This window comes from Cibotium barometz, chromosome 17 (assembly GCF_041138505.1).
Source record: "Cibotium barometz isolate CiBa-2024 chromosome 17, ASM4113850v1, whole genome shotgun sequence".
NCBI lineage: Eukaryota > Viridiplantae > Streptophyta > Polypodiopsida > Cyatheales > Cibotiaceae > Cibotium > Cibotium barometz.
Window position 1 is genome coordinate 47,265,131 of NC_141062.1, and position 21,647 is coordinate 47,286,777.

Here is a 21,647-nt window from a genome sequence, read left to right on the forward strand (position 1 = left end):
AACTTGCAAAAAAACCTCAAAACCAGACGTGAAGGGGTGGTAAAACACTTGGTAAGAGCTAAAACAAAATCCTCATGGATTATGAAGTCGTGACCATATGAATAATCATGTACACACACACACACACACACACACACACACACCCCCCCCCCCCCACGCACCCAACCACCCTCAACACTATCTTCCACAAAGTCTTAAAGACCTTTGTCAGGTGGCATCAATGGATAGCATTGATCAAAGTTGCGACGCTTTTTTTTTGGCCCAATTTACTTTATTCTAGTTTACTTTATCCGATGGTCGAAAAAAGTGTCAAGATTTTGATCAATGCCACATGACAAAACCAAATAAAATGCCTAGGTAAGTATATAACCTTTGTGCTTGTGTGGAGTGAGTACACACATAATGCCAGAGGCAGGTATAGAACCTTTGTGCTTGTGTGGTAGTGTAGGAAACAAATGCATGCCTTTGCTATTGCCATGGAGGAGGAGGGAATTGTACAGTAGTGTATGGAGTAACTCACAAATGGATGCCTTTGCTATTGCCATGGGAATGGGTGGTGTAGGGCAGAGGAGGAGGGAACTGCACAGTGTAGACCACAGGGAGCAGGCCGATCATACTGTTCATGCAATGTGAAAAACAGAAACTGTTCCTCCATGATTGGTTCCCAGCTGTCAGCAAGAAGAAGCACTCTCAGATCATCACGCTAGGTACGATTGCTTGTTTGACCCATTATTTGCGCCCTCGCGCGACACACACACACACACACACACACACACACACACAGGCCAGAGAGCTCAACCTCTCTCAGAGCACCTGACCGACTCCTCCTATCTGTACACTCGTGTACACCTCAACCACTTGTCATCCCTTTTATATCTTGCTGCGATCGTTCTGGCATGCACCAGTACACTCACGTTTTGCACCTTTGCGTGGAATTGCGTCCCTCCTTTAGCCTTCGCTGTTATAACTTCTCTTGTTGAATCACAGATCCATCCATTTACGCACTGCAGTGCATAGCATCAACACCATTCAAAGCAACCCACATTCTAATTTACCCCTTACATCTATCAAAATTTCTCAGATTTCCCGAGAAAGAGAGAGAGAGAGAGAGAGAGAGAGAGAGAGAGAGAGAGAGAGCTTCAATGAAGAAATGGGTCAAATAGATTGAAAGGCTGAGAGAGAAAGAGAGCAAATGGGCTTAACCATGAAATAGATTGAGGGCCTGTAGCCTGTGTGTGTGTGTGTGTGTGAGAGAGAGAGAGAGAGAGAGAGAGAGAGAGAGAGAGAGACCTGTAGCCTGTGTGTGTGTGTGTGTGTGTGTGAGAGAGAGAGAGAGAGAGAGAGAGAGAGAGAGGGCCACACAGAGACCTGTAGCCTGTGTGTGTGTGTGTGTGAGAGAGAGAGAGAGAGAGAGAGAGAGAGAGACGCCACTAAAAACAATAGCCTTCAAAAGAGAATCCAGCCTTGTATTCGGACTTTTGGTCCTTTCCATGAGCTCTCATACACATTAGAAAACCTGGCCTGAGCAGCACACATTTTTTTAAAGTTGCTTGGTCCCCTCTAATCTTTTCAAAAGACACAGTAGAAATGTACGGTCAGAAGCTGATCCATTATCTTGTCAAATAGAGCTTCAAAACAGGAGCCTCTATTATAACAAGTCAGCATATCTTGCCGGATAGAGCTTCACAACAGGAACCCCCCAAATAGAGGTCACAGTATACTTATCTTAATCTCCTTATCTTGCCCTAATCCGAAAATTTGCCCACTTTTTTGAGCTTGCTTATCTTGCCTTATATATGTGTAATTGCTTCTGTTAAGCAATTTTTGGTGCTTTTTATCCTCGTCTCTTATCTACAAAAGCTGCAGCTGCTTGAGTAGCCTCATCTTGCCAAACAGAGTGCAATAGAGGTATCCAAGAACATATAATTGCCGTGTGCAACTGTCGGATAATTTTTTGGACTCTTCATCATAGATTTATACCCAAAATAGCCTAGATTATCTTGCTAAAAACAGCACCCACATCACAATTTATATTTCTGATCTCTCTTTAACTCTGTAGCTCGCCAAACATCTGATACTCACAATTCAATCTACCGTTATCTACAAAAGGAAGCTTTTGGGTCTTTGAATCTTGTTGCCCAAAAGCATAACTGCAGAATCATATTAAGCACCATTGGTAACATCATCTCAACAAAATCTGAGATTAGTGGCCTAAAAAAATGATCTAGCATGGCTTCTGCCCATGGCAAGCAGGTAACCAACAATGACGATGACACAGAGCTTCAATCAACAGATCAGATTAGCATAAGCATTGATTTGGTATCAGCTGCAAAGCGTTTTCTCCACTTTCTAAAGACTGTCTCAGGACTGCCACACCTTCATGGAGGACCCTTGATCACTCAAGCCATTAGAAGGTCAGTTTTCTGCAATTTTTCTAATTGTTGTATTTTCATCTTTCGCTTTTGCAAGCAGCTTTTGATTCTTGTCATTTGATTGTGTGTAATCTTGTATAAGGGTCAAGTGAAAAGTTATGTTTTTTGCCAAACAAGGGGGAAATATCCCCGTTGTATATTTTTTTCATACTTAATGGAAGTCTTTTCTCCGGGGAAAAAAAGTTATGTTTTCTGAAATATAATCTGTGATCAATGATTCAATTCACAGTTACAGAATATTCTTGAGAAAGTTAACATGCATTTTGGCGGAGAGAGAGAGAGAGAGAGAGAGAGAGAGAGAGAGAGAGAGAGGAGGCTAAGCAGCCCCTGCCATCAAAAATCTAGAATCCTAGAAAGGAGTAGCCCATAATGCTCGAATCCATGGGTCAGCTTTAAGCTGATCAATCACATGTCCCTTGACCATGGAAGAAATCGACCAGAGCAGAAGACCCCGAATGCGGCCAAGGTGACCACGAATGCCCGTCGCAGCATCAAAAAAGAAAGCATTCCTGGTCAACCATATATGCCATGCCCCAATCCATCGGAAGAAGTCAAAAATCACATCATGCTCTGGCTCGAGCAATCCACTTGGGGCCTGACTGAAAACCAACATAGGTGGCATCACCCATGTAGCTCTCGTAGATAGCTGTACATAATACATACACATTTCCACGGAAAAAGAAAAAAAGAAAGAGAGAGAGAGAGAGAGAGAGTCTTCTTATAATGTCATAGCCAGATCAGCAGACAACATTCGATCCATATGATGGCACTGAAGTGTAGGGAATGGAACTTGAACCTGGGATCTCTGGTTAGGGAGTACAAAGTGGAAAACCGTTATGCGAGAGAGAGAGAGTCTTTGGGACATGAAAATGACCCATGAGACCAATGATGATACAATATCGGTGGGGAGATGCATCGGGCATCCCCTATAATCTGAACAAAGCATGATGAAAATGGAAAAAAGGTGGAAACCCATAGGTATGCTGAGAAGACACTGACAGACAATGAATGCATGATATGTCAAAGCCTGATAGGGTTGCAGAGCCATCTCAAGTCCTCATCTGGCGATGTACTTGAGGATGATCCAAACCCATGGATTGCCATAAGATAAAAAATGGTCCCGTGTCCCCGAGGAGTGTGCGCCCGGCATTGCATGATGGTTGGTCCCTTTTGCTGAGCTGTGGGTCTTTGATGTGTTCTGCATGTCGTCCGAGGGCATCTAGCAGCACCTAGGAGTTTGGATGTCAGAATAGAAACTCCCTGTGGCTGCAATCTCTCGATGTGTGCGCTAACCTGGTGCACTTGTGTCTCCTGCTCGTCATTTGTCGCTTGGGCTCGGTACGGTCCAATGCTTTGGAAGAAGGATGTAAGGAGTGTCTGACACTATTTATGTTCTTCTTGCCTCCTTTGTTCCTTCATGAGTGAGTCTCTGTGTGTCTGTATCTCATGCAGAAAGAGTGCCACACACCTTTGGTCCTCATACTCCTTTCTTGATAGGCAATGAAAGCAGCCCCTAATCTCAAAGAGAGCTCTCTCTTTCTCTCTATATACAAAGCCACAACTATTTGCATCACCCCATAAATTTTGGCTGTCAAGTGGCCAACCATGACCAGGGGGGTGGGTCCATGCAACTCTTTGTGACGAATGAGGCTAGCACTTTGCCTCCAGAGAAACTTTGTGAAGTCCAACACTGAGGAAAGTAGATGAATATGACGATTTGGCTACCCTATATATGCACCAATGCTCCTAGTTGGCTAGTAGTAATGTTGTCAGCAAGCTGTACCTGATTGCCATGTCATTAGGGCAATGCCACCATTCCCACATCATCATGCCATGTGTCACTCACACTGTCGGACCATGCCCATCGGCTGCTATCTGATGTCTACTATACTCGTATGTGTGTCACACCCTGTCACATAACCCAGTGCTTAGACAGGGAGTAGAGCATTTTGTAGCTCCTACTGTGTCTGTCAAGGCTACTTGCTTGCCTCATACCTCTTCTTGCTCTTGGAAGAGGACATGAGCAACTTCTTTAAAAGGCATTTACACAGACCTACCTAATTAGGGACCGAGGAGCTGCTTTGCTGATGACATGGTAGTCTACCTCGAGGGAACTGAGGGAAACTTAGTGTTTTGTGGCTGTGGTAGTGACCAACTACATGGCCTCAGGAGCTGGAAGAAACGGGCCCTTACAATCTAGGATACATATAGGTTTAAGCTGAGATAGAAAAACTTTCTACTTCCCAGTTTGCAACAAGCCTCCTTTGAGCCTGGACCAAACTTCAACCAGCCCTATTCTGGAATTCACCTAGCGCCAAGGAAGAGAATCTGTGGTTGATTCTCAGTGAAATTCCTCCAAGAAATCAGTTAGGATGTGACGTAGCAGCTCCCTGTAACCTTTTGCCTGTCCACTTGATCTCCTGCCTCACAACTTTCTTCCTTCTATCTTTGTGTTACATCCTTGGCATGGGCATAGGGACTTGTTGCTTCTCTTGCTTGGCTCTCCTTGCTTATGCTTTTCTCTTTCTTGAACGTTTCCTATTAGGATTCCATTCGTGTCTTGCTCCTGGTTCACATTCAAGTTTTCTTGCAAGAAGACTTTCTTGTTTTGGGTCGCTTTGGGCTTTCTTTGGCACTTACAACCCTTCCTTTATCATATCCATACTTGCATGTGGCTTCTTTCCTGTAGCAATTTCCTCTCTTTTCCTAGCCAGAGTGGTCTTATCTAGACTGTCCTCAGCTCGCTCTTGTAGGCATGGCATTTTCCAAATCACTCCTTGTGCATTCTTCACAAGTTTGGTGACTTGTTCATGGATCCTTTGTTGTCCCACCCATTGTTCTGGCTTCATCTGGTCTTCTGGATCATGTCTCTTATTTGCCAATTCCTTTACCGGTCGTTGGGACCTTGTTACCGCCAGTACTCTTGGGGGCTTTTCCTGCAATATCTAGGGTGTGGCATTCACTTTCACCATGTGCACTAGATGTCTGGTCTCAGTCCAGGAACCGTTCTTTCTCGTGTGTCCTCCGGTAATCTTGGCCAGGGTGGCCTTCGATTCTTGAACATCCACCGCCTCTTGCTTCCTGCCCTTCTTCTTCCAGGGCTTTCGCTCTTCATCGGCATCCGAATGTGAACTGGAGTTGAAGTCAGAAGTGTCTTCACCAGACTTCGCCGACATTGAAGACTCCTCTTCCTTCTCTTTCTCTTTTTTGAACTTCTTCTTCTTCTTATTCTCTTTCTTGCTATTCCTCATGATTCTTTGTGCTCTCATTGCTCCTTCCACCACTTGCTCAAATGTGAGGGTTTCTAAGTTAGACGAGGCCACAACTGTCTAGAATGTCGTTTGTAATCCTCCAACAAACCATTGGCTCAGACTAGCTGTTGTTGGTCTGTCTGCTTGATCCAATCTCATTAAGAGTGCTTTAAACTCTGTCGCATTTAGTGGGCCTCTTCTTTTGGGTCAGCCTTTGTACCTTCTCCATCACTTATGTGGTTGTGTTGTCCTTCTAGAACCTCTTCAACAAAGCATTCTTGAGCTCATCAAATGTTTGGAAGTGGTCGAGACCATACTATGCATACCAGCTGGTTGCTTACCACCCCCAGTGTTGTTGCAAAGAACTCTATCTTCTGAACTACTAGAGCTTTGGTGGTCAAAAATGTGGTTTCAAATGAGAAAACATGAGCGTCAGGATCTTTATTACTCTTCACTTTGAACTTTGGGTACTTAAGTGCCATTGCTACTGGTTGAGGTTGTCTAGCTTCTCTTTGGCCTTCCTGCCTTCTATCTTGTACTATGTAGCTGTAGGTGTTCTGTACCATTGGCTTGTCCTTCTTGAAATTCTTGATCTTCTTGAATTTCTTGGTTTTCTAAATCTTGATCTTCTTGATCTTGGAGCTTTGCCTCCCTCACAACTTGTTGTTTTAGGTCTTCTCTCTAGAACTGATTCGTGTGCTATGGCTCACCACCAGTTCCGTCTGGTCTTATCTGACTGCGTCGGTAACGCAGTGATTTGGATAAGCGTCCATCATTTTCCATGCAGTCTCAATGTGTATAGCTTCACTAGAAATTACACACGTGACCACAACTCTTGTCATGACATAGTAATCACACTCCTTCCAATAAATTATTAGCGAGCTCAATCCCCAACGCTCGCTCTCCAATACTCATTCCCAAGTAGTCAACCCAAGTAGGATCGCCAAAAGTGTCACTGTCTGTTGAAGACCCGACACTTCAGTGGTTCCAGACCGCCTAGCTGAGCTCTCTTGAGCTGAGCTGTATGACTGAGCCCAACACCATAAGTGGGCAAAACATGCCCAACACCGGTCTGCATGAGTAGGGGATGCTCTGAAGATTAGTCTAGATGAGTCAGAGTACTATTCGAAACGAGTCCCCAGTAGGATCGCCAAAAGTGTCGCTCTGGCCAAGACTTGACACTTCAGTGTGAGGTGATGCATTCGTGGCTGGTTTTGGACAGAGGCATTTTGCCAGGCTGTTCTTTGGAGCGTTCTTCTCATGGGCTACCGAGGATACTCAGTGGTCCGTAGTGTTTTTTCATGGACGGTTGGGCAGATGGAAAGTGTTGAAGGATCGAATAGAAGATGGTTATCTGTAGGTGCCTTTGCAAGTCTTTGTGCTGACGTGGCGGCGATAGAATATGAGCCTTCACACTGTGGGGGAGAACGTGACACACCTCACCTGTAGGATAGCATGTACAAGGATTTGGGCAGGCGCAAGTGCCATGTAGCAGGTCGCGGACCTGGCTGACAGCAATAAAACAAACCAACCAATAGCATTGGTGCATACATATATGTATGTAGTAGCCATATCATCATAATCATCTGCTTTCCTTAGCGTTGGACTTCACAGAGCGAGGCCAGTTTGTATGCTGCAGCAGAACGATTTCACTGTCCACATCTGCCCTCCCTCCTGTTGCCACCAGGACATCAACTGCTCTTACTTCACTGTCCACATCTACCCTCCCTCTTGTTGCCACTAGGACCACAACTGCTCTCCAGTTGTGTCACATGAGTGACACAACAGAAGACTTAAACATAGATTAAGGCTAAGCACCTGCAAGATTTAGCCTTAATCTAACGCTAATCAACACTGAGCAAAAAGACACAATAGAGAAGGAGAGTGTAAGGTCTCACAGACCCAAACCCTAGGACCTTCTCATATAGAACCCATTGAGGATCAAGGCTTAAGGCTCATCAGCTCCCAGCCATAGAGTCCATTCGAACTCACCCTCGAGAGCTAGAGGCCAAAGCTAGATCTTGGGCCCTGTCCCAAATGCAGGAAGACTAGGCATCTCATACCACCTAGCCACACCCCGAGGGTGTCCTGGCACCAAGCAGTCTGGATGGGCCATGCGCTATTACTTAAGGATAGTATCTCACAACTAAGTCAAGGGCCTGCTTATATAGACCTCTGTCCAACAATTTTAGCTTGGGCCTTATAACAGCTAGTAACCCTATTATTAATGATAGTATCTCACAACTAAGTCTAGGGCCTGCTTATATAGACGTCTGTCCAACAATTTTAGCTTGGGCCTAATAATAGCTAGTAACCCTATTATTGACTACAACTATAGCCTTCCCTTATAAGCATTAACCCAAGTGGGGTTCTCTCCTAATCCTGGGTTACCCTGTAAACGTAGCATACTTTCCCTCACCATTGGTGTCCTCAGAAATGAATACGGGAAATTGAGCCTTGACATTTTGAACAGATTCCCACGTAGCTTCCCTCTCATATCAGCCCTCCACTTGATCAGGTACTCATCATAAGAACAACTCCTTGATCAGGTATTCATCATAAGAACAACTCCTTAATCAGGTACTCATCACAAGAACTCCTCCTTGCCCCTAATATGACATGTAGTCTCCCTCCAAGAGCAGCCAGCCATGGAGGAAGCCTCTCCTCAATACTTTGCCTCAAAAGAGGGTTTTCTTATCTGTTTTATCTCAAGTATTCTCTTCTCATTACTTTTGAGAAAAGAAAAATTATATGGGAAAAAGGAAATGTGAATCAGTTGCAGTTTTTGATATGATTAGGAGATTTGCGATGATGTTCTGACCAGGTACCGAAATTACTGGATGCCACTTGCTGCGAAAAGCGAATCAGCTTTTGGAAACAGTCTATTACCACCTTTGGATGTCCAGTGGGTGTGGCTCTGCCATTGTTTGAGTCCGGTTGGTCTCCAATCTCCATTAGATAACTCTCTTGAGGCTTGAGATGTTTTTTTGGTGCCATTTGTATGTAAAATTTCTCTTATAAATCAAACAAAAGGAAAAAAAATATGACTGATATCATTCTTATTAATATTATTTTTCTGCAGAAGTCTTATCAACATTTTTGCAAACTGCATTACCTTAAAATTATCGATGTCCCTGTTTTCCTGGATCTTTCAAGTGAGACTTCTGCGCGGGAAAGGTGCAGATCACTCTGGTATGAAAGCTATCCAAATGAGCCTTTTGAAATACAAATTTCGCAAAAAAACAGCCCAGCAAACCTCAGAAACCAAACCTCTCGAACACATAGGCCATCTCAAGCAGAAGACAAGGAGCTTATGGAAGCTGTCTTGCAGCAAAGTGCTTTCTATAACCAGGTTTTCACATAGACTGAGCCTTTTTTGTGTATTTGGAGAGCATGATGGCCACCTTAGATGTTAACTCTTCAGTTTGATGATGCCCGTTTGAATGTGTGTATAGGTATCACAGCCGTACATGTATCATGATGATTACTTAAAGGTGGCAACAGAAAGATACAAGTGCTTTTTGTACATGTTACACAAGTTAAAAGGGAGAACAGCTTGCATGCCAACCTCTGACATACAGCTTATGTGGAAAACTCATCAGGTAAAAGATCAGAATTAAGCTCGAGAATAAAAGATAAAGCTAATGAGGCAAATATTGAGTTTTCAAAGCTTGATGCGATTTTTGCAGTACAGATCTCTCCTGTGGCTTATGCACTTGACACGGAAGGAATTTTTGGATCTCTAGAAGATAACAGTTCCCTTATTCAGAAGCAGTTACATGATAGCATGTTGCAAGCTTTTGAACATACTGCGAGAACTTGGGAAATCCTTTTTGGACATCCCTATGAAAGGGCAGGTGCATTGTGTCAACAAGTTAACATGGTTGGGACCATCGCCCCCTTGGACACATTGTCGGAAAGTATACCGGTCTCGGTTAACTGGCATCATCAGAGCACTGACTTAAACTCCAAGCATGCATCTCTTACTCCCAGATATGTAGTGGAGGTGAGGGATTATATTCTCTAACAATTAATAATTTATTGTATATTAGGAGAGGGATCACATTCTAACTATTAATGATTTTTGTGGATTGGGAGAGGGATTACATTTTAACTCGTAAGTATTGACTAACACCTGGCAGGTGCTAAAGAACAAATTGCCTTGCTATATAGCACCTGCCAGGATTAGATAGCACGTGCCAACTGCTATATAGCTGAAAAATTTGTTATCTAACACCAAACACTTGGCAGGTACTAATTAAAACCCTGCACTTGGCAACTGCAAGGTTCTGTTGGTTGACATCATGAGGATCACAGTCCCACAGGATAAGCTCCATTGAACTTAATTTCATTAACTTGTTCTTTTGTAATCCACAGGTGTGCATTCATGTCAAGAGTACAAAGAGTAGTGAGAAGCTGCAGGGAGATGCAGATGACCTGTTTGTGCGCATGCGAACAATGGAAGCATGCAAGTTTTTGCAACAAGATGTGCCGATTCAAAGCTACCGATATGACATGGCATGGCACAAATTATGGTGGATGCAATGTGAGGTTAGTTCAAAGGGTTTGATTTTAGAGCTCAGGTCACATACAACAAAGTGCCTTGGAGCCCCTTGCTTTTCAAAGCTGCTGGGACAAGCCACATTGATTTGGAAAGAGCTAGAAAGTGAAGCACTTTTGGCAAGCGAGAAACCCCTTGCCATGAAAAAGAGGAGCCATGTTTCAGACACTTGGACCATTTTGACTTCAATCACGCCTCCAGTTCAGGCACCCTACCTACTCAAGGCATTGTCAGATCGAGTTACGGATAATGCTGGTGCCATGCTTTCAAAGATGATGTTGAGATTGAACAAGAACAAACCACAAGAAGGCCGCTGGATGTCACGCACGGTCTTGAATCATGCTGGAAAGGAGTGCTTCATTATTCGTATCCGGTAAGTGCCATTGTGAGATGCCCCATCTATCAGGAAAGTACAAGTTCAAATTCTACACATACGCTTACTTAAGTACTTCATGCACATACAGACAGACAGACAGACATACCTACGTGTATGCATGTATGTACAAACATATATAATATAAATGTAACATGGGTGCAGAAGCTACTGTATATTGCTCAAAACATGATTATATACAATGTCATCCTCAGGTCTGAGCTGGATCTGAGCGCTGAATGCTGTGCAAACCTGATGCCATGCATATGCTAACTGATGACTGTGCTGTCCTCCATGTGAGCATCATGAAAACGCTCATGGAAGTTGTACAATGCTGATGCAGATGTCATGTATGCTGCCCTGGAGCTGTGGATGCAAATGCTGTCTCTCATGCTCTATAAATGACCCTCGACCTGCCGTTATATATACACATCAGATGGCTGGTTGGCTCGTTGGCTCCTAGTTATCCAGTTGGCTGTTTGTTCCATGACCCTGTACAATGAACCCATATGGTGTCCATGAACTCCTTGGCCATAGATGTGCTGTTCCCACTTGTCTGGGTGCCCAAACACTCCCAAACTTGGCTATAACCAGCCTCTAAACTTACCCTGCAGGCGGCTATTATATACAATGTTGTCGTCGGATCTGAACTGAACGCTGTGCAAACCTGATGCTATGCATGTGCTAACTCGTTGTCCTCTAGGTGAGCATCATGAAAACGCTTATGGAAGTTGTGCTATGCTGATGCACATGTCATGTATGCTGGCGTGGGAGCTCTGGCTGCAAACGCTATCTCTCATGCTCTATGAATGACCCTTGCCCTGCCCTTACATACACATTAGATGGCTGGTCGGCTGGTTGGCTATTGGCTGTTCGTTCACAATACCATACAAGGAATCCATAGGGTGTCCACATTGTCCTTGGCCATGGACGTCCTGTTCCCACTTGTTCGGGTGCCCAAATGCTTCCAAACTTATTTTCTCGAAAATGTCTACTTTGTTGGAAAATGTTTCCATTTTTCACAATTTTTATCATTCAAACATGTAGCTTCTTGTTATGTGAAGTGTTATGCCTTCTTACAAGGATTAAAACTACTGGATGACAAGCAGGGTTGCCGCAGGTGTGTGGAGAAGCAAAAATGAGCGACCTATCGGTGTTGACTGGAATGAAAGGATAATTCGTGTTCACGGGGGAGGATGGAATTACATCTCTGGTTCCATTGGAATCGCTCCAGGTAATTTGGAAGGGTTCAAGTTTCAGACCTTCATTTTATCACATACATAGATGTTCTAGTGATGACCCTTGTTGACGGTGGTGTCTATAGCAGATGAAGTTCTTGCCACTGCAACACCTGTCGCTGATGAGCTTGAGCAGTATAAAATGAAATGGTCATTTTCCACCGGTGAGACTCTAACGATACAGATGCCCATAGAGGACCTTGAATGGGAGCGACACTTACGATTTTCAGTCAAAGGAAATCCTCTTGGAATGGTAGGTATTGAGTGAATATGAATTCACAGAAAACCCTTGTGATTCTGTTGATTTAAGGGATTGAGAAAACAATTGGTGAGCTAACATGATTGAAGCATCACACATGCATGCATGCACCACGTGACCACTGGTATGTGAATGGTGGAGTGACAAAGGGTGTGCGTGTGCATGCATATGTACATACATGTGCGTGCTCCATGCACAGGTGCATGCATGAGAGAGAGAGAGAGAGAGAGTTCTATTAAGGTATGGTGTGCGTGTGCGTGCATATGTACGTGCATGTGTGTGCTCCATGCACAGGTGCATGCATGAGAGAGAGAGAGAGAGAGAGTTCTATTAAGGTAGGGTGTGCATGTGCGTGCTTATGTACATGCATGTGCGTGCTCCATGCACAGGTGCATGCATGAGAGAGAGAGAGAGTTCTATTATCGTCTACAAAAAAGGGTCTATATGAGACCAAAAGTGTTACAATGTGTGCATAAAGTGACAGAATCATGGAAACATAAGAGCTGAAAGAACAGTAAAAACAAACAGCCCTGTAAGTGCCAACAAAGGAACACTGCACTGATGATACAATGTGAGGGAATCAAAGTGGGTCCTCGACATCTATGACTGTCCACTGCCTGTAAAGGGGCACTCCTGTATCTCAGGAGGATCTCTTGGATCTGAAGCTGTTGGGTGGAGCATCTCCTTGGACCGGTAGGTCTTGGGCCACTAGCTTGCTGCACTTGGATGGCTCTGTCTAAGGAGACACCCGGGAGGTGGGATGGCACATGCGCTGTCAGTGTGCACTGCTTGGGCCATCAAGTAGGGGCATCCGGCTCAGGGGTATCTCTCATGGTCATTGGTGAGGGTTTCCATCCTGGGACGGATGAATGAAACTCGTGATGCTGGCTGTGAGGTATCTGAGGCCTGCCTCTGTGCCTCTTTGCATAGCTCATCTGTGGTGGCACAGTTCCATCGGGTAGAGTCCTAGGTATTGCTGGTCCGGGAAATCAATGAACCAAGACAGTGAGCCAAATCCCTCCTTGAATAGGCAATCAAACCTCTTTTGTATCTCATAGGACACTGGGCATCTGAAAAGATGGTGCTCCTCTGTCTCAACCTCTAGTGAATAGGATCGGCAGATCCTGGTCTCTCTGGTAATTCCCTTTGCTCGCCCAGTCTCCACCCTCAGGCGATGTGATGAGACTCTGATCTAGCGGATTGCAACCTCATGGCATGTGACATGTGTCTATGAAGATATCCAGGCTTCTCAATGAAGCCATCCTCTATAAGCCCCATAAAGTGGTTATGGTAAAACTGCATCTTCGTAGGAAGCTGCAATGGATCAAGCCATGTGACATGAGTTTGAAGAGGTCAGCTCGGATAAGCCCGTTAACGTCCTCAAGTGGAGCTTCCCTCTGCGCATACTGGGCTCCCTTCCCCCTCCATGCATGTCTCTGCCCCCCCCCCGCCCCCCCCCCCCGCCCCCCCCATGCATGTTTGTGTGCCAGCCCTCACCTGAGCTTGGTGCACCCCACTTTTCCTTTTTTGTGCCCCCTACCGCCTGCCCTCACCCTCTGAATCTCATCACTGCTGCCGCCATGCTCTCCTCTGCCATGCCTTGCTCTGCCCGTGACCCTCTCGCCTGCCCTACTCTCCTCTTCTCTGCATGCCGCCCTGCTCTCCTCGACCGCCACTGCCCTGCTCTCGTTCGCCCACCGCCCTCTCCTCCCCCTACGGCCCTTTGAGCTTGCCGCCCTCCTCCTCCGTCGCTTTGCCGGCCTCCTTTTCTCTGCCTGCTGTGCCCTGGTGGTGCTCGGTCCCGCCGTCTCCGCCCAGCTACCCGCACCCTATGCCCAGGTGGCCTCATCACCCGTTGTCTATCTGCCTTCATCCTCCTCCCTCCTGTGCTCCCTTGTTTCCCCGTTCCTCCGCCTCGATAGCTCTGACGACGACATGTGGTCTATAACAGTTGGCCTTAGCTCCTCGGAGGACTCTCATGGCAGCCGCTCCATCTTCCCCATCCGAGGCTGTCCCATTCCCACCACAAATGCACAATCTTTCCATGTGTTGAGCAACCAAATCAAGGAACCAACCGATTTCCTGTACAGAAGTGTATCTGCCGTTGGATTGGATCCAAAAGAGGAGAGTTTGATGCCGGGATCCATGGGGGAAGTGATTGGCTTACAATTTGTCATCCTGAAAGCCTCTAGCAGCTCTGCAACATACCACTGCTGAGAAATGAATATGCCATCTGAGCGCTGAAAAATCTCCAATCCAAGAAAGAAGTGAAGCAACCTGAGATCTGTCATCTCAAATTCTTTACTGAGGTTAACCTTTGTCTGAGCAATGTGAAATGTATGGCTGCTTGTGATGATCAAATCATCCACATAGAGAATGATAAGAGTATATAACCATTTCTCGGGAAAGATGTAGAGATTTGGATCAGCCACCACTGACTGTTTGAAACCCTTCTGTTGAAAGAAAGCAGCAATCTTCTCGTACCAAGCTTTGGGGTCTTGTTTCAAACCATACAAGTCCTTTTTCAGCCTGTACACTATACCTTTGGAGTCAGGAACTTGAAATCCTGGGGGCTATTCCACATAAACTTCCTCCTTCAGTTCCGTGTGGAGGAATACTGACTTGACATCCATTTGAAAGATGGGCCAATGAGAGTGTGTAGCAAGAGCAAGGACTGTCGAGCATCGGCGCAAAAGTTTCATCAAAATCCACGCCAGCTTTCTGAGAATAGCCTTTGGCCACAAGCCTGGCCTTGTGCTTATCCAGAGTCCCGTCTGGTCTTATAGACCCATTTGACACCAATCACCTTCCGCTTTGCCGGTCTAGAAACTAGCTCCCAAGTCTGATTCCGTTCAATAGAGTCGAGCTTTGCTTCCATGGCCTGCTTCCAAGTTGGTTTGCAGAGTGCCTCCCCAATATGAGTAGGTTTTGAGGCCTTCTCGATGCGTGACATCAGTGTGCACGGGTTCTCCTGAGGTGATGTCGCGGTACGCAACTGCTCCGATTGATGGGGACCCCCTGCTGTAGGTGAAGGCAATTGTGTTACCCCTGAGTCCCGCAATGTCTGGTACAACTAATTGGGTATACGAGATCTCGCCTCAAAAGTAGAACCTTGCTCCCAAGATGTAGCCTGTTGTGGAGCATGCACCGAAATCTCCTCTGGAGGGCAAACTCTCCCTGTCACCGACTCATACAATGCCATGACTCCACATATCATGCCCAGTGGAAGAGCCAACTCATGAAGATGTCTAAGAAGATGCACTCGGGGTATAGTATCAAAGGTCTTGTGGAAATCCACAAAGCAGCCATAGACCTTCTGCCCTTTCGATCTGGCCTCCTCAATGATGGCTGTCAATGTAAATAGAGATCCAAAGTGGAATAGGTCCTCTAGAAACCTTCCTGTTCCCTAGCTCTGTGCCCATGTCTCTCTGCAAAGGTGCTGCCAGACCTCAGACTCCAGCACTGACCCATAGATTTTGGCCTGTGTGTGGCCAATCATGATGGTGCGGTAGTTGTTTGGATCTAATGAATGGATCTTCAGCCTTATGGATCTGCACAATGGTGTTACTAGACCATGAGGGTGGAATAACCAAGCCTATCCATCAAATATTAACCAAGCCTCATACCATTACCTACACAACAAATGCTGGGTGTTGAGGAACCTGCTTATTGCCCAAGGCTATGATGATGGCTACACAAAACGATGGATCCCCAGAAAGGAAGACAAGCAGCAGTCAAGGAAAGGTAAAAACCATACAAGGAAACTACGAGGGTAATACTCTCATCTCGCTACCTAAGAATGCTGCATGCCCTGGCTATCAACAAAACCCTAGAGTGGTCCCCAAAAACCTGTTAGTTGCCCAAAAGTATCTTGAAGGCAACACCTAACTTCCGCTTCCAAAACCACCTCCACAGCCTTGAGCTCAACAAGCCAATTCAAAGAAGAGGCCAAATAATTGTTTGTTTATCACATTTGATGAGCTAATGTGTTTGAAACATGCACACACAAGGATGCATGCACCGCATGCGTAAGTGATAAGTGTGTGCGCACCACATCTGCAGGTGCATCCATGAGAGAGAGAGAGAGAGAGAGAGAGAGAGAGCTAACTTTTAAAGGTTATCAGGTCCGGCTTCTTAACGGGCGTCACATGCAGTATGAGGTACCATCTGCAGTGCCAGAGGAAGAAGAAGGCTTTGTAACGTTGGTACGGTACACTGCTGAAGCTCGACAAGGAAGGGCGACAGCTCTCTTCAACTGGAAGATGTCAGCTATGGAGGTTTTGCAAGAGGAGGATGTGCTCTTGGTCATGCTCATATGCACAGCAACACAGAGGGGTGTGGCAGATTTGGGAAGCAGGACCTTGCGGAACTTATACAGAAGAAAAAAGATTAGGAAGGAACTGGGGAAGAGGGATTGGGGTTCAGTAGTGATGGAAGGAGGGCAAGATGTACCATCAGAGCTAATGTTTTGGTATCTGAATCCAGAGGAAGTGTTGAGGGTAAACTTAGCTGAAGTGGACAATGAAGAGGTTCTGCCCAAAGGGTCCAGTGAACAAATGTATAGGGGCACAAGTTGGCTTTATGCAGGGAGCACAAAGGGACTCTACAAAATGTCCAGCAAGGGATCATGTGAATCCTTGGCGTGTGATGGAGGTGACCATTTGTTTGGGCTGGCATCCCTGCCTCGCTTTGGCAGCCAAACCAAGGTTCCTGCAGTATCTCGCTAGTCTAATGCAGCTTACACACACAACCATACTTCATGGATGGGCAGGCAATGGGGGCGGGCAATGGATGGAAACATTGCTAGTCCAAGCAAGTTATGGCCGTGATCTCTTCTGTCCGCAATGGACAGCCATAGATATGTGAAGAACCTAAAGCTCAATTGAAAAAAACCTGCTTCAGTATTATATGTAGGAGTTATATACAATGTTTTTAAAGAGAAATGCCTGAGCACAATATTAAGGGATTACTAAAACTGGGCACCATGGAAGTAGACATACTAAGAGGCTCTCCTTAGGTGTTTTCCACCCCACCGCTAGGTTGTTAGCAGTGCTCTCTGCAGCTTCAGCTGCTGCTTCATCGGCCCGCATCTGCTTTTCATGCACGATTCCACATTGGTCAAAATGCCAATCTTTATAAGCTGCTGCCAGGTGCTCTTTTCTCTCCTCTGAGCATGGATACATGGATTCTACAGTCCATTGGTCTGCCCTTTTTAGTAGATCCTATCAAGCCTTCTTCAGGCACTCTCCTTGTTCCATTGCTTCAATAATGCACGAAGGTTTCTCTGGCAATGAGTCAAAACATTAGAATTGAGAAGGAGCAAACTTGATGTTAACAAAAACAATTTTATTTCTTCACTTCCAAAAGGCGCAAAAATAGAAGGGCTGGCTGAGCTGCTTTTGCACTGGTAGGATCTCTTTCCACTTTCTCATACCCTCAATAAAGTGTGCTTCAGGCATAGACTAGAACTGCCTTGATTTGGGGCAAGCATTGAGAAGATCGACTCTTAGAATGCATTGCTCACAAAGCCCACTTGCCACGCCTACTGCTGAGCTTTCTTCCCTACCCACACCATGTGGTGACGGAAAAGCCAGGTGAGGCAAGCCATGTAATTCTTCTCTCTCACACATGTAGTGGATCTGTGGGGTTCCATTTCTGGTTAAGGGCACCTATAAGTTCTGAGTTGTATTTTTTGACAGTCGAGCAGGGGTAGCAGAGTCTCTTGGTTATGCCGAGAGAACTCTCTGTTAGGCTAAGCATTACTCCCCATAATCCAATAGAGTATATGCTTTTCCCAAATGCTAGTTCTCTCAATTATTTAGAGAATGTCAAATGTGATAACAGTGTGAGTAGCATCCAATTCCTTCTCATACATCCATTTGTTTTGCCTTTTGTGGCAAAGGTTAGACCATTTGCAGATGCCTTTCTTTCAAAATCTGTAGCGCACTTATAACTGTGGCTTGGAGAGGAGAAACTCTTTCCAAGCTCGGAATGAGGAGATCCCCTCTTAAAGCCTTTTCACCCAAGAAGGGGTTTGTTCTTGAGCCAAGCTTTCAAAAGGGATCCCCACAGTCACCTCAAATGCCCCAGTTTAAGCTCAACAACTTAAATTTTGTTGGGTCCTAAAAGCAGAAGGCTTCTAGCCCTACATTTACGTTCCAAAGTCAGGAAACAAATTTTCAACACAAGCCTCTGCCAACCACACCATAACACCAGACCAAGATGGAATGTAGACTAAAATCCATGTCTCCAACGCCAACCCAAATCTTAAGCAGGAATGGATAGCAACCGGGTCCAACTCGATTCATGTGTAGTGGCCTTACCCATCCCTATTCCCATCAAAGAAGATCCACGCGTGGTGCCAAACCCCAAAGAGTGCCATGCACACACTTTCATAGCATTGTCAAGCAGCCCCAATGCTCAAAAAGGTCACGATCCCACAACACTCGTGTGCATCACGCACACCAAATCATGGTCAACATGTCTCGAGTGGTCAACCTCAAAGAGGAAGAATGGGAGGTGAAGCCTGTCCGATTGTGGTTAGAAATTCGCCCAAAAATTAGCTCTTGTAGATATAGGGGTACAATTTTTTGTCTCATGAAACATGTTTCCTCGGGGAACCTTCACTAAAAGATACCCCTGCCCAATCACCACAGTGGCATCTCAACATATTCATTGTCTAGGCACAGTCACACTTTTATTCCACATTGAAAATAATCCCTTGGAAGGGAAGTTCTATGTGATGCCTGCAAGAACAATACGCAAGGAAATATTCCTTGGAAGGGTTTGGATGGGACACAATAGGTAATAGGAAGGACACCCACTAAACAATTCCAAAGAAACAATATTTGCTTTAATGGAAGCTTACTTTTCCATATACGTGGGTGGTGTTTTTTCTACCATCTTTCACACTTTTGCATATCCCATAGTGTTGCCATGTGCATGAATCCAAGATGGTAGAAGCAAATGGTTTAGAGTGTTGCCATATCTCTCTCTCCCTCTCCCTCTCTCTCTCTCTCTCTCTCTCACACACACACACACACACACACACGTATCCATAGAGTTTGAATATTTTCTTTAAAAAGACCTTAGAGCTGTATAAGTCTGCTTTATTAGAATCAAATGAGTGGCCCTTGTTAATTGATTTACCACTAGTAAGATGGAGTCATATCCAACATTAACTAAAGGCAATCTAGTAATGAAGTCCATACTTATGTACTCCCACTTCATCTACGGAATGTCTAGGGGATGCAACTTTCCTGGCATTTTTATTCTTTCGACCCTTATCTTCTAGCAAACTAGGAAATTTTATCCTTTCGACCTTTATGGAAGTCTAGTAGACTAGGCATTTTTATTCTTTCGACCTTTATCTTCTAGCAGACCAGGCATTGATGAATATGCTCCAATATCTCTCTCTTAAGTCGGGTTAATTTTTGACTAGCTTAAGCATCTTGTTTATGATTTACAAGTAGATTAGAGATAATCCAACTTCTAATCTCTTAAAAGAGTAGAGTAAGTTTTATTGTTAAAGTTATTGTTTTGTAATACTGAGTTTGTGGGTCAACATGGGTAATGGGGTTAGGGTCTTGTTTCTCTTTAAGTAGAGGAAAAATATTTTGTATTTGTAAAGCTAGGATTGATAGAGGATGAATTATTCTTGTATATTGGGCATAGCATAAGCTATGGTTTCCCTACCTTATACTATGAGAGAAGCAAGGGCTTTATGAGAGTATAGGAGATTAAAGAGAGATTTCATTTCCTAATTAGTAGAGAGCTTGGTGTGTGTGAGTAAAGAGTATTATCTTCTCCTAATCTAGATCTTGTTATTTCTACTTAAAGGAGCTAATTTTCAAGTAACGGTATTAAGAAAATTGTATAAGTACAATATATACTCTTTTGAAGGCAGTAGGTGTGTAAAAGGGAAGTTAAAAAGAACATGTCAAGTATTATAAGAATTTACTTTGTCATGAAAAGAATGCAAAAAAGGTTAAGTTGGTTTTTGAAAATGTTATAAAAAAGATTAAGTTGGTTTCCAAATTGTTGCAGTGATGTCTTTATGTAATTGTTATGATAAAGAAGGTAAAATAAAATGAATAAAAAAAGATTGGAACCAAAGTTGGCAGACAAGATGGATGAGGGTAGCGAGAAAGTTTGCACTCACACTATGGAAATTGGTGGTTCTAGGGCCTGACTAGTGGGTCCTCTTGATTAGGTGAGGTCAAGATGAGAAATCTAAGGGTGCTTAGGCTCATTGGTTATTGACAAGACCTCAAGCAAAGCTCCCTCCTCATATAATGCTCCTTGGATAGGTTCGAACCCATAGTCTAAGCATCTTGAAGTAAAACATCAATAAGGGGAGCGTGGTGTGGTTGACGTACTAGCCTATGGTTGGGTGGGCCTAATGGTTCGATGTTTTCCTTTTGCAAGTTACATGATGAAAGTTCTTGTAAGAATCTTGCATGAGCATGTTGCACAAAATATAGTGTACTTGCATTGTTGTTTGATTTTTTCCTACTTGTTGTATCCTCTTGTATGACGAGACTAAATGGAATGGAATCATTACTATTTTAAGTTTTTAAATTTTTTGCTATACAAGTTCTTATACTATTTGTAACCCACTTGGGCTCGGTACTTGGGCTCGGTAATAGAATTTTGGTCGTGAACCCAGGGGCAAGCGTGGGTGGAACCTCATTGGTGGTATCAGAGCATACCCATGGTTATAATGATATCTCTTAGAAGAGAATGATGAAGTTAAGAATATTGAATGTTATTTTTCAAGAATCATGGCGGCTAGAAGAATGGAGTGATGTGTTTCTAAAAAGCCTTCATGAAATAGAAGAGCTTAGACTCGTAGATTATTAATGGGTTGTGGATATTGAAAATGCCTCAAAGAATGATTTCTATAGGGAAATTTCCAAGCTCAGACATTTCCTCCCTTCCCACAAGATAGTTATCCTTGAGAAGGTTAGGATCCTACATGGTCTCGAGGACTTCTACACACAAACTTGATGAGAAAGGGACAAGACTTCCAAGTATTTTACCATTTATATGTAATTTATGATGGGTGACAAATATTTTTGCAAGGGCTTTACGTCCAAAATACCAAAAAACATTCAAAACACCCATAAAAAATCAAGCCTGCTTGTGCATACTTAATGTGGAAGTGAAGACTCTCGTCTCCAACAAGTGGTTGACCCCCCCCCCTAGCTAGAGGTATTGGGTTTGAATCTACCCTAGTGGCATCTTAAGGTCAGTACTTTCTCTTGGAAAACTTAAAAACAAATAAATCACATTGCATAATTAACAAGGACATAAAGATTACATTAAAGACAAAATGAATAAGATAACATAATGCATGAAAGGAAGGTTTTACCATTGGTTTAGATGCTTGGCGATAATTTTGTGCATAAGTGTGTATGCCCTAGGGATGCTCACAATGTGCACATGCTGCACACAAATGTGCACAAATATATGCATAAATGTGTACAAATGGACCCCTTGCAAAGGACATTGGGTTAGAAGATTAGAAGGAA

At 44.3% G+C, this 21,647-nt stretch overlaps 1 protein-coding gene across 4 annotated transcripts; it reads left to right on the forward strand.

Annotated features, from left to right (window-relative positions):
* The first annotated feature begins 389 nt into the window (after positions 1–389).
* On the forward strand, positions 390–17,057 carry LOC147630093 (glycine-rich domain-containing protein 2-like). 4 transcript variants are annotated; one of them, XM_086811713.1, is made up of 10 exons: positions 390–707; positions 2,254–2,414; positions 8,508–8,619; positions 8,766–9,035; positions 9,139–9,285; positions 9,378–9,689; positions 10,061–10,617; positions 11,727–11,851; positions 11,945–12,108; positions 16,239–17,057. In XM_086811713.1, exons 3-10 carry the CDS (start codon positions 8,524–8,526, stop codon positions 16,839–16,841), a joined length of 2,274 nt encoding a protein of 757 aa, XP_086667839.1. In that variant the 5' UTR covers positions 390–707; positions 2,254–2,414; positions 8,508–8,523; the 3' UTR covers positions 16,842–17,057. The 4 variants fall into 4 exon arrangements, with proteins under 4 accessions (XP_086667839.1, XP_086667838.1, XP_086667836.1 ...); XM_086811712.1 differs by having other exon boundaries at positions 394–707; positions 11,942–12,108; XM_086811710.1 differs by lacking the exon at positions 390–707 and having other exon boundaries at positions 1,080–2,414; positions 11,942–12,108.
* Positions 17,058–21,647: the final 4,590 nt, after the last annotated feature.